General features: G+C 35.2%; 1 protein-coding gene across 1 annotated transcript; it reads left to right on the top strand.

The window, feature by feature from the left end:
- Positions 1–11,408: 11,408 nt before the first annotated feature.
- On the top strand, positions 11,409–13,717 carry LOC130733969 (probable protein phosphatase 2C 25). Its single transcript, XM_057586260.1, has 4 exons — positions 11,409–12,003; positions 12,575–12,913; positions 13,020–13,199; positions 13,313–13,717. The coding sequence occupies exons 1-4, from the start codon at positions 11,518–11,520 to the stop codon at positions 13,472–13,474; spliced, it is 1,167 nt and encodes a 388-aa protein (XP_057442243.1). The 5' UTR covers positions 11,409–11,517; the 3' UTR covers positions 13,475–13,717.
- Positions 13,718–13,938: the final 221 nt, after the last annotated feature.

Below are 13,938 nucleotides of genomic sequence, written 5' to 3'. Positions count from 1 at the left end.
ATTCAAGCGATGGATGAAGACTTTTTCTATTCGGGACTTCTAACGAAGTTTCCGTCCGCGTTGCCAGATTTGTTTCGACATTTCCAATCTTTCTTCAGAAGGAAGTTTTGTCGTCTGAGCATCACAGCAAAAAGTAGTTTTTCGGGACAGATTAACTTACACCGCCTTTGGGATTTTAGATATCGTTTTTCCCAAATCATAGATAATTGTTTTGAGTTCTGGAATTCTGACGCCAGAATCTCTCTTAGAATTCCTCGGTGGACGTGTTGCAAAAATCGGAATCGCGAAATTTTCATTTTCCCGCGATTTCACCTGCCTATAAATAGCTCGAAAAAGCAAAATCTCTTCATTCTCACCCATTCAAGGCCGCGAGCAAGGAGAGAGGAGGAGAGGAGAAATTTTCGCGAAAACTTGACCAATCTTCGTGCAGTTCGTCCCTACTTCTAGGTATTGAGGTAACTAGCATGAATCCTACCTCTGTTTACTGTTTCTGTTGCGTTTCTGAAGTCGTTTCTGTGCTCACAGTTTTGAGCTTTTTCTAAAATTGTCCGATTTCCTTGATTTCTTGGTTGGGTTATGTTCCTTATGTTCCCATGAGTCTAAAACCTCTGTCAGTAATCGCCGATTGCGATTCAGTTGTCCAAGATCTGAAAAATTGATTCAAAACCCCATTAGTCGCACATTTCGAAACTTTATTGTCGAAAAGCTGTAATCTGACTTCGTGCCTTTAGGATTTGTTGTCACGGATGTCATGAGGATCAATGCTGTCAAATTTGTTTTCCGAACTGATAACTTTGAAGTTTTGAGCCTTTATTTTGGACCAAAATGCCCCTGGATAGTCGTATTTCGACCCGATTGTCCGAAAATTGTTCCGACAATTTCTTTGCCTTAGTTTTACCCTAAAACTACCTTGTGAATTGATTTAGATCGAAGAAAAAGTTCGAAAACCCTATTTTCCATAGTGGCCGAAACCTAATTGCTTGGGTACCGTGTCCAAAAATAATTTTTGGGTCTCTATGACCTGAGCCATTGCGTAGCTCTTTCAATTGTCGAAATTTTGGCGCCGGTTTCGTGTCATTCTGAGTTCTGTAGCTCGAGTTATGCTCGTTTTAGCGAACGAAGTCTCCGTTGTCAATTTGTGCCTAAATAGGAACTCTGAAGCTTTAGAGGCTTTCTTTACGATTTCGATTAGTATTAGTAGATCGTGTTGCTCCTAGTGAAGCTTGTGTTGATGATTGTGTTTTCTTTGTTCTAGGTTCGCAATTTCCATGCCCAACTTCTACTCACGAAGGTAAGGGTAACTCGGTTTTAGAGCGTCTTTGAGTCTTGCATGCTTTTATCGCACTGCCTGTGTTTGAGATGAAGATGTTTATATTGATTGGCAGATGATTATGATTATTATGCTGAATTTGGAAAATGTTTTCTGAGAGGCTTCGGCCGTTTACTGGTTTCTGTCGTTACTGCTTCCTAGTGGATGGAACATGTGGTTACTTTGGATTGGTCCTTGGGTGGGCTTTGTTATTGTCTGACTTGGCATATAGGGCTTGAGTCAAGTGGCGATGAGGAGGTGTGTCCTATCATTGTCCCATCTTGCGAGGTGCTAAGTGGCGATCAGGAGGTGTGTCCTATGATTGTCCCGTCTTGTGTGACGTTAAGTGGCGATTAGGAGGTGTGTCCTATGATTGTCCCGTCATGTATGACGTTATAAGTGGCGATGAGGAGGTGTGTCCTATCATTGTCCCGTCTTGAGAGACGATATTGATCGATCCATTTTGTTAGCAGCATATAGTTGCATTATAGGGAACTAACACCTGACCCTATGTTGTTGGATTTTCGTATTGGTTTATTGATATCTGATTTGATGTTACATTGTTGAGGTTATTATTATCTGAGTCCGATTTATGTTTAAGTTGTTGATATATGAGTTGAGTTATGTTGCTAGTTATTTACCATGCCAGGTAATTAAATTCGAACAGCATGATTTTTCTCTTTTATACATGGTAATTGCATGGAGTTAACCCTTTCTATTTGCTACTTGTTGTTTGGGCGCTTAACGCTATTAGGCGATGGAGATCCTTCCGCCGAGGCATAGCTACTCGAGTTGGAGATCGAGTTGTAAGCGGTGGAGTAGAGGTATGAGAAGCAGCTTTGCTTCTCTTCTTGTGGATTATGTTGGAGTCTCTTTTACTTTATGAGAACTCTGTTATTAAAGTCTTGCTTCCGCCACTGTTAAAGTGCGCATGTTTATTCTGAACCTTACTTATGGTATTGTAAACTATTATTACTGTATATCGGGAAACAAGTTATCTAAATAAAGTTATGGTATGTTTCCAACCTTTTAGCCGAAGTGTTTAGTTGTTTTACAGAAAAAAAATTCCCTTGGTTTTTAGGGATTGCAGATTGGTCCTTAGACTTTGTTAGGTTACTAATGTGACTCCTCAGTTGAGAAATTGGGGTGTTACAAAATTAAATTCAAGTTAAGACTAAAATACATAAAATAAAAAGAGCCGGATAAAATTAGGATATGACACTAAGAAATCAACCAATCAAGTTCCCGCTCCATAGAAATCTTTCTCACCCCTTTCTCCAAAAGCCTCCTCATCCATCCCCCAACTTCCCCACTAATGCATTTCTCTGGCAAATGTCGAATCCTACAACTTTTCAAGCCAAAGTAAGCATCCACGACCAAGTTTATTAACATGGCTGCTTTTGCAATTGCATCGCCATTATCTTCATCAATCAGAGGTTCCTGTCATGACTCATTTGAAAAAAAATGTATGAATTGAAAGTGCATTAATTATATATGCACCTCTTTTAATAAAGAAATATTTTTATGTTTATTGACTATTTTTTTTTTGAAAGCACTGAGATAATTCATTAATATAACCACAATATTATAAAAAGATTGTGTCAAACCAAGCTCCAACAGCATAGAGCAACCAAAGAACCACACAAAAAAAAAAAGAATACAAGAAACTCTAGCAAACAAACCCAAACCTAGCAACCCAAGCCAAAATAAAATCTTTCAAACTCACAAACCCACCAACAAGATATGGATAATACAATCCCAACAAACACCTCAAGAACCAAATACCTAAAAAAAGCATCAGACAATCACCGAGAGACGCCTGCATTGGGGATCACAGCGGTGAGATCAACCAAAACGAGATCCATTCAAGCCACATAAACCCAATAGATTTATCTTAATCTAAAATTCCAATCAAACTCTCGACTTGACGATGTTATAGACTAATACAATACCCCAACGATCATAAAAACATGTATTAAGTAAATATCAACAAATTAATTTACATTCCATCTTTATCATTGTACCTTACGAGCCATGGCTCTTGCAAGAGTGTGCGCGGATTCGCATCTTGAAGATAATTTTCGATCGAATGCTTCAACATTTGTCTTTGATCGAAGCTAATGTGGGGACGGTCCTTCTAGATCGTTTTTCATCGCTGGAAAAGAACATTTGTTCTCGCACCTTCGGTTCCCGGAAGAAGAGAAATGGTAGAAATCAGAAGGGAATCAGGAAGATTACTGATGAAATCCGCACCTGCCAGAAGCCGTGGTTTCCCAATTTTTACCCTTATTTCGATGCTCTACTCTTTTGATCAATTGGGATGCGGCGGAGGACCTCCACAAACCAATGGTGGATGAGTTTCCCTCTGATTCATATAGTTTCCTATTGCGAATATACGACGCTTGCCAGAGCACCCTCACACGCGCAACCTAGTTTGCCTGTGATTGGCTAGGAAAGAGCATTTGTTCTATTCTTAATTACAAATATTGAGAAATATAATATATAATATTTAATTATTTTAATGACAATATTATCAGGTATTATTATTAAAAAATTACATTAAACTAATAAAAAATATAATACGACCTAATTTTTAGTGGCTATAGAAAAATTAACAAAGATAATACAAGAACATGTTTGAATTATGGGCTCGTTTGGTATAGTAGATACTATAAAGTTTGATAGTATTAGGCCTAGTAAGATAAGATAAAGATTTAATGATATATATCGTTGGTCATATTGTTTAAATTGATACAATCATATGTTTGGTAGAGGACGGTGGTGGTGATGATGATAGTCATGGGTGGTGGTGGGGGTAGAGATGGCAGTGGTGGTGACAATGATGGAGGGTAGTAGTTGTGGTAGTAAAAATGACAGTGGTGGTGGTTGCAATGACGATGGTGGTGGTGAATGAGTGGTTGAGCAGTTGTGAAGGGGATGGTGAAGTTGGTTATGGTGGTGAAGTAGTGGTAGTGGTGATGGTGACAATATTGTAGGGCAGCAATGGCGACAACGATGGTGGCTATAGCAAAATGCGGTGGTTGTGGCGGTGATAGTGATAGTGGTGGTCGGTGGTGGCGGTAGAGTGGTTGTGGTTGTAGTGGCGATGACAGTGGTGGAGGCGATGATGAGGGTGGTTGTAGAGTTGGTTGGGTGATGGCGGTGGTGAAGGGTGCTGGTGGCGGTGGATGGTGATGATGATGGCGGTGGAGATCTTCATGGTGGTGGTGAAGGGTGCTGATGGCAATGGATGGTGATGATGATGGCGTGGTCTAACAACGATTGGAAGACCAGATTAGTGACCAACTCATGACAATCACACACACCATCCACACCCTCCTCCATCACTGTCACATCCGCTGCCATCTACCTCTTCAGCCACCACTCATGATGCCTCGTCGTATTTGTGCCGCCAGTTGAACATCTCCACTCGCCGCTACCACTAACATCTTCACGCCCTCCATTTCCACCCTAACACTCACAAACCTCACCTCCGTCGTTGTCTCCTCCCTCAACCACCATGTCTGTTGGCCCTATCCCTCTAGGAAACAAATCCTTATGTCAGCTTTGGTTGATCTAGGAATCTTTTTACAATCGTATCTCATCCATTTCGTGAATATAGTTAGATGAACAATGCTTATTCAAATTCATGTTATGAGTTTAAGCCTAAGTTACTGCCTATAGGTTTATTCATACTTCTCTTATTCCTTATTCTTATGTCAGCTTTGACTGATAACTTAATTATAGGAAAAAGAAGAAGAAATTAAGAGGAAGGGGAGAGTGAGCAGTGCAATGAAGAAGTGAAGAAGCATGAGGGGTGATGTTCCTGGAGGCTTCGCAGTCGATCACCCCTAGGTTAATTGACCCAAGTAGACCAGTCGGTCACCCTTGACAGTAAGATCCTTATTACCTCACCCATCCCATCACTGACTCTATGGCTTAACTGCGGGGAGTAGGTGTGAGGCTCAAGGTCTAGTCCTCACTAACGAGAAACCCTTGGCTGTTAGATCACTGCGGAAATCTGGTGGCTCAGAGGGATCCAACGCTCCATGTGCACCAGATTATAGGCACCCATGACACCCCCTGTGCTACTCCTACCCTACAAACAAGTATATAAGGCTCTCTCACAAGAGGAGTTAGGTAAGTTACACATTCTAAATGTTTTAAAGAATTCCCTAAACTCCTTAGCCAGTAACTTAGGTATCAAAATGTCTTCACATGGACCCTTCTCGGGCTCGATGACAGTGTCCGCCCCCGGCTCCGCCCTTCTCTCTACCCTTAACCCTCACCCTTAAACTGGAGTTCTACCACTTTCTCTTCAATTAACACCTCCCTTAATGATTTGAACCGACTTAGTTCGATCAAGCGAGTTTTTGTTTTTTTTTAAGGAAGGGAGATACTTTACTATTTCAGGGAAAAAAAAAAGGATGGGTGGAAATTCGGGCGATGGGTTAGAAATCTATTTGAGTACATCTTTAATTTTTTTTTTTCAAAAGCTTCCATAATAGAAGTCTCAAGTTGGAAGTGTATTACGGGGGAGTTGCTAGTTGGTAGGAGTTGCAAGTGTAAAGATGGTGATGAATGCGAATGAAGAAATTATAAAGTTTAAAATGCATAAACTAATACTACTACTCGATCCTGTTAACGTTGGGAATGTGATCAGAACTTGTTGACATAATCATGCCAACGGTCATTAACGTGTCTGCCCTCACTCTCCCATCCCTCCCTCGCCATAACGGTAACTTCGCAGAACTTGCTCCTCTCTCTGAAACACATGCTGGGCCCCACACACCTCATGGTTGGCCCAATCAAAACAACAACAAAAACAAATCTTAATAAGTAAGGATTAAAGGGAGGACTTTGGAAGTACTTGTAGTGGTTTAAGTCAAAGCTCAAATTTGAAAACGCTCCTTTAACACTTATAGGAGTCCTTATTATAAAAACGTCAAGGATAATTTTTTTTATTCATCCGAAAATAATACATTGGAAGAAAAGAAACTAAAAAACATAAAATGAGTGTCTCAACAATAAGGTTTTCAACTCAATATTAGAGGGATAAACACACGAATTTCAATAAAAGGCGAGACACTCAATCTCATAGATAAAATGAGATTCGATTTTATAATAACTTTCTTAACCGTCGGAAAAGTGGTCGAATCTAACCTTGTGTACACAAATCATTATTGCATTTTTAATACACACTATTTTCATCCTTTCAATTCATTCTTTCACACACACAAGCGAAGACCTTCCATTTTCTTTTTCTATTTTTACAACTTTCCCTGACCTTTGCTCTCCCACACCAAAACTCACATTCTTATCCTTGTTTGTTTATTTGTTTTCTTAATGACCACGCGTTAGAGTCATTGAGTCAACATTCAAAAAAGATTTTAACACCATATAAAGTTACCAACTCTCGTGGTAATTCATGCAAATCCTCTATGTACACTTGATTACTATTACTAGTATATGTATTTAGATTTTTCTTGAATTAAGATTTTCCACAATGAAGTTAACGTGATAATATTACTATATTTTATGTGTGTTTTGCCATTTATATTTAAGAAAGCAGAAAACCAAACACATACATCAAATATAATATAAAATCATTCATGTATTTTTTACTTAATAGGTTTAAGGTTTTAGAATAATTAGTTCATGACATTATATCAGAACTTCTATAGCTAAGTGACTCATAGCTAGTTTGATCTATTTCCCTCATTATTTTAATAAATTGAATTTCAGGCTTTAACACATCACATGGTAGGTGGACATGTGAATTATTCACGCTTCAAGCCTAAGTGAGCTCTTACGTGTGTTGCAAACAAAATTTAAAATCATCCATCTGTAAATTAATCAATATTTTAAACTTTTGATATAATTGATTGATGAGATAATCATTCTTTAAAATTCAAATTGAATCTAAATGAATTTATTTTGAAAGTGATCTATATGAATTAGAACTTATATTTTTTTATTTAAATTATAATAAAATATATGTAATTAAATCTATAGTAAATTTAAAATTTATCAAATTTTAATCATCAATTGATCAACTAATATTATAATTTTTCATTTTATTCGCTAAAATACCCAATTGCTTTAAAGGAGATAAATTAATGCTAGATACAAATATCTTGTAATGCTTGAGATACTTTATATTTTTGGTTCTATTTCTTTGTATTAGGTTGATGTACCCTTGTAATTATATTCAATATATTACTTGTTTATATATACGAAGATCTTTTTAGCGCCTTGACTTTATAAGTTTCAAACATTATATATTGACTCAATGGAGAATACATATAGTTCGAACTTCAAACACAAAAAATTAAAAAGGATATAAACTAATATTTTATTCTAGCAAAATTTAGAAGTTTATCAGTTTATACAATGGAATAATGTACTGCATTTATTAAATATTTTTAATAGTTTTTTTCTTACTAAATTGCATTTCTTATGGAAGTAATCTTAAATCTTTAGATTTTCTTTACAAGCCATGAATCAGTTATATATATTTTTGTCTCGGGTCTTTCAAAAAAATATATATATATATATATATATATATATATATATATATATATCTTGGTCTCGGGACCAAAATATTTTGTTTGCTAATAAGCAAATTCAACTAATATCATTACCTAGAAAGCATTAATTCTTCTAACAAATTAGCAAAACAAAAAAATAATTTAAAAATATAAAAATATAAGTATTCTTTAGTGTGAGTTTTTTTTTAAAGTCCCATGAATGATTTTTTTTCTCTCTTTCAATAAGTTATCCATTCATGAAATGTTTATCCAAAAAATCATTCTAAAGACCTCACTTTATATCATTATATATTCTAATTTTTATACTCAGATTTATAACAATTTCTTTGACCAAAACAAATGCCAAATAAATTATTTAAAATTTTCCTTCAACAATGACCAAAGAAAAAGAGAAAAAAGAGAATGGATATAAAAATGATATAATGGAATGTATTAGTTATTAGTTTTTTACCCGTGCGCTGCACGGCGAAAAACGATTATGAATTTCTTACATTAATAACAGTATCGTTTCGAAAATGAAAATAAAAACTTAAGATTTGAACTACAACATATTTGTTTTATTGAACATAAAATACAATTGAACCAAATTGAAGCAAACAATTTAAATAAATTCTCAATTAAATCCAACAAAAGACCAATACTACAGCAATATAATTCAACAATAAGAAGGCTCAATTACAACATTAGAGTTGTTGCTTGTTCTTGCTCATTGAATTCAAATCTTTTGTACATGAAACAATTTGGAAAATGATTAATAAAGAGAAAAAAAACAGTATGCTAATTACGATGCGCATGATACAAAGAATTATAAAATCTAAGATAAAAAATATAACCAATCATATGTTCTGGAATACTTATTCGCACACGACATTCCAAATGCAATTAGAGCCTACCCCTTTGTCATCCACAATAAGCATCTTCAACAACTTTGGTATGCTAAATCCAGCTACATTGTATTCATTCATCATACATTCTATTTTCTAGGGTAACTTTAAAATCATAAATATGGACAAAATCTGCTCGATCTTTAATTCCAACATATTTTTTATGAAAAGGTGATTCTTCAAATCTCCACCACTTCCAAACACATGGCACATGAAAATTGAATGCAACCTTCACTCAAGATCAATATCAGAGAACTGGCTCAAGAGATTCTACATATCAAAAAGATACACACCATTATAATCTGGGACAGAGAAACAAAGATAAACAATGTTGCTGCAATTTTACACACTCTGCATTGTCCAATTTTGTCACAAATACATGTATAAAGTCTTAATTAAAAATAAAAGCAAGTTTAAAAGGGTATCTGGAAACCGTACGTGAATTTTACCCTTGTAATTTATATTAAAATGAAAATGGACTATATTATTATGTTGTACAAATTTAACATGAAACTATATTGTAAACCAATGAAAACTTCTTAAAATTTATTTGTATATTATTTTTTATTTGAAAGTATTTTCATTCAAAATGTTCCTCCCGTGGGAGTCATTAATTTACCTTATAACTTAAATATAAATAATATAGATTGTATATACATTAATTTTTTCTAATCTCGGTTTCAACAAAAAGTCTTATAATTCATCATCAAATTATCATACTTTTATATATATATATATATATAATTATGAAAAAGTACTAAATTAGAAGTGCGTAGCGTATTTCTTCTAAGACTAAAAATCTTAATATACTCGATTGTAAAAGGTTTATTCTCATGCTTTGTATTTTTATATACGTAATTTTGTATCCCAAGTTACATACAATCATTTGAAAATTTTAATACTCGTACAACATGTTTTTACCCTTTATAATTTTTTAAAATGCTTTCCTAAAGTATTTAGTAAAGTCGAAGGGGGCAAAATTTGTGAAAGAATACAATGATACAGCGAGATGGTGAAGAGAGTCAGAGAGTGAGAGCGGGTTTAGGAGAAAAACATGAGGAGAATGGAGGGTTGTGTGGAAGGATCCATGATGAGTTTTATCTCAAAATAGGAATCCGATAAAAGTTTGTTGGATTAAAACTTGATAGTGGAACAGGTTTCAATGAATGTTATGCATGCTGAAAGCATAAATGACCTACACATGGTAAATGTTTTAAATATACACATGTTATTATATATTTTTTTTATTTTGACTAAATTGCATTTCTTATGGAAGTAATCTTAAATATTTAGATTTTCTTACCATGCCATGAATCACTTATATATCTTGGTCCTGACCAAAGAATTTTGTTTACTAATAAGAAAATTCAACTAATATCATTACAAAGAAAGCATTAATTCTTTTACCAAAAAAACAACAAATTAAAAATAAGTTAAAAACATAATTAAAAAATAAAAATACTCTTTAGCATGATTTTTTATATCAAAATTCCATGAATAAATATAACTGATTGAAAGAATATATAGGTATATAATTACCTTAAAAAACAACTCTTACATATACATCACTAAATATTAATTTTTCTACTCACTTTATAACAATTTCTTTGACCAAAACAAATGCCAATTCCTTTAGAATGATTTTTTAAATAAAAATTCCATGAATGAATATTACTGATTGAAAGAATAGATGTAAGGTATATAATTAATTACCTTAAAAATCAACTCTCACATTGACCTCATTAATTATATTACATTATTTCTATGCATTATAGTTTTTCTACCCACTTTATAAGAATTTCTTTGACTAAATCAAATGCCAAATTATTTACAGTTTTTTTGGTTACAAAATCATTTACAATTTTCCTTCAACAATAACCAAAGAAAAAGACAAAAAACAGAATGAATATAAAAAAGATACCACGGAATTTATTAGTTATTTTTAATATATTCTTGACTAAATTGCACTTCTTATGGAAGTAATCTTAAATATTTAGATTTTCTCTCCATTCCATGAATCACTTTTATATCTTGGTCTTGACCAAGATATTTTGTTTACTAATAAGCAAATTCAACAAATATCATTACAAAGAAAACACTAATTCCTTTAACAAATAAGTATATAAAATAAAAATACTCTTAACTATAATTTTCTTATAAAAAAATCCTTGAACAAATTTAACTGATTGAAAGACTAGAAGCAAGGTAGATAATTAATTACCTTAAAAAAAATTCTCACATTGACCTCATTACATTACATTAAAATTTTTCTACTCACTTTATAACAATTTCTTGACCAAAACAAATGCCAACATTATTTCCAATTTACACACACACTCATTCCCATCAACAATACCCAAAGAAAAAGACAGAAAAAACAGAATGGACATGACATGGAGTGATGAGGTGCAAAGGGCAAATTGGAGTTTGTAGAAGATTCCCCCAATCCAAATAAATCCTTGGTCAAAGAAAATTTTAATAGTATAATTGACTGTGATAATAGCTAGCAATGTGTGTGCAGGGCAGTGCTTGCTTATTTTGCCTCGGAAGCAACACGCAAATATAGTGGGCCCCACACTGACTCTCAATACGACCCAAAAATAAGAAGCAGTATCATCATTGTCATTCATTATAAATACACACTCATTGTTCTGTTTTCTTCTTCTCTATTCATAACTTATATAGATTAGAACCAACGGTACAAAGAAAAAAGACAAAAACAACAAAGACCAATTCCAACGTTTGAATTTTGACTCAAACAAACAATAACATCATGTCTTGCTCCGTCGCAGTTTCCAACTCGCCGGTGTTCTCACCGTCGTCGTCTCTCTTCTCCATCATCTCCTCCTCGCCGGAGTCTCTCTCGCTCACGCTCTCCCACCTCAAGCCCAACGCGTCTTCCACGGCGTCGTCTTGTGCTTCTGCTTCTGCTTCTGCTTCCTCTCCTTCTGCTGCTGCTTCTTCATCGCCTTCTTCGCCGTTTCGCCTCCGTCTCCCGAAGCCACCTACTGCTTTTTCTTCTGGACCCTCCTCCTCTACTTCGCCGAACGGGGCTGTGTTGAAGAGGAAGAGGCCGACGAGGTTGGATATACCTGTAAGCTCTCTTACCTTTGGGGTTCCGCCGACGCCGTCTGCGGTGGCGCGTGATGATGTTGAGGCTGAGGGGGATGGGTTTTCTGTTTACTGTAAGAGGGGAAGAAGGGAGTACATGGAGGATCGTTACACCGCTGGGGATGATCTACGCGGAGAAAACAAACTGGTAAGAAAATTTTACCCTAATTTGGGGGAATCTAATATTTTGGGTTTGAGTTTGTTTATGATTGATGGGTTGTGGTTATGGTGTATTTCTAGGATCTGATCTGGGGTTGTGGAAAGTTTGATACTTTCTAATTGAATTTGATCTGGGTCTGGGTCTGATTGAATTGAATTGTTTTGAGAATTTGAGGAATTTTGAGTTTTTTTTTTCCTAGATGGTTTCATGAGATTTCAGGATGCTTATGAAAAATTCTGATTGATTTACACAATTTGAAAAGGCTGCTTTTGGGTTGAAAATTCAGATGCTATGAAAATTGTGAATTTGTCTGTATGTTCTTCTAAAAATTTCTTATCAAGTTTGGGTAAAGAGAAAAATAGAGCCTTTAATTGTATGTTTGAATAATTATTTTGAAATTATGAAGTTGACATGTATGGAGAGTTGAAACAGAGAAATTAGGAAAAGATTTTATGAATGTGTTGTTTATTGAGTATGCCCTAGCTTTTCTTGCTTAATGACTGATTGGATGCGAGCTGAATAAAATCTAACATGTTAACTTGTTTTATGATCATGGCAGGCTTTTTTTGGCGTATTTGATGGGCATGGAGGTGCAAAAGCTGCAGAGTTTGCTGCAAATAACTTAGAAAAGAATGTCTTGGATGAGGTGATCAAGAGAGATGATGCTGATGTAGAGGAGGCAGTGAAGCGCGGCTACCTCAACACAGATTCTGATTTCTTGAAAGAGGATCTCCATGGTGGATCTTGCTGTGTAACAGCACTGATTAGGAATGGTAACCTTGTTGTCTCCAATGCCGGTGATTGCCGTGCTGTCATTAGCAGAGGAGGTGTTGCTGAGGCCCTAACAACTGATCACAGGCCTTCAAGGGAAGATGAAAGGGAAAGAATTGAGACTCTGGTAAGCTTCTGAATTCTAACCATGGTGCTGATTTGTGATTTCTCTATTAAACAGCATGTTTGGTGTTGAGTTTTTTGGTTCTAAAGCATTGTAATTTGTCTTGTAGGGTGGCTATGTTGATTTATGCCGCGGTGTTTGGCGGATCCAGGGATCTCTAGCTGTGTCTAGGAGCATAGGCGATCGACACCTGAAGCAATGGGTGACCGCAGAGCCTGAAACCAAAGTTATCAAAATTGAACCTGAACATGACTTGTTAATATTAGCTTCAGATGGATTATGGGATAAGGTATAAGACCTATTCAATGTTTCTAGTTTCCTTTTGAGAAGAATTGCAGAATATTGTTGCTCAAGCATTGAAAGATTCACTGAATAAGTTTCTCTTTCTCATTGTTATTCCAGGTTAGTAATCAGGAAGCAGTAGATCTTGCTCGTCCTCTTTGCGTAGGAAACAACAAACCTCAATCATTGCTGGCCTGTAAAAAGCTCGTAGATTTGGCTTGTTCGCGAGGTTCTATGGATGATACAAGTGTTATGCTCATCAAATTGGAGCACTATATTTAAAGTTTCATTAGTACAAGAGAAGAAGGAGGTGCTTGATTTTAGAGTAGCTGATTCTTTTCTGTATATACATCTGATCTGAGATCTGACAATATTTATTGGGAATTTTTGCACCAGTAGGTGGCGGGAGATGTTAACAAAGTAACATTATGTAGTTTTTTTCTTTCATAGAATGATATTTATGTAATAAGCCTTTAATTACTCTATACATTTTGATCTAGCAATTCATTTATTTTTTTGACTGAAGTTATCGGATCTGTGATAGTCTACAGTTTTCCTTTATTGGCACATGAAAGCAATGAATCTCTCTTTCAAATTTTTATCAGTCAGGGCAAGTTAGCTTTCTTCTTTCTTGTGAATTTTTGACAGCTTATTCAAATGGCTGGACATTGACCATTAGTTAAGCTTCTGTCTTGCGAATTTGACAGCTTAATTAAGCTGTGCTTGCAAGAAATGAGTTTTTAGCC

This window comes from Lotus japonicus, chromosome 1, assembly GCF_012489685.1.
Source record: "Lotus japonicus ecotype B-129 chromosome 1, LjGifu_v1.2".
In the NCBI taxonomy this organism is placed as follows: Eukaryota; Viridiplantae; Streptophyta; class Magnoliopsida; order Fabales; family Fabaceae; genus Lotus; species Lotus japonicus.
This window is presented reverse-complemented; position numbering and strand designations above follow the sequence as displayed.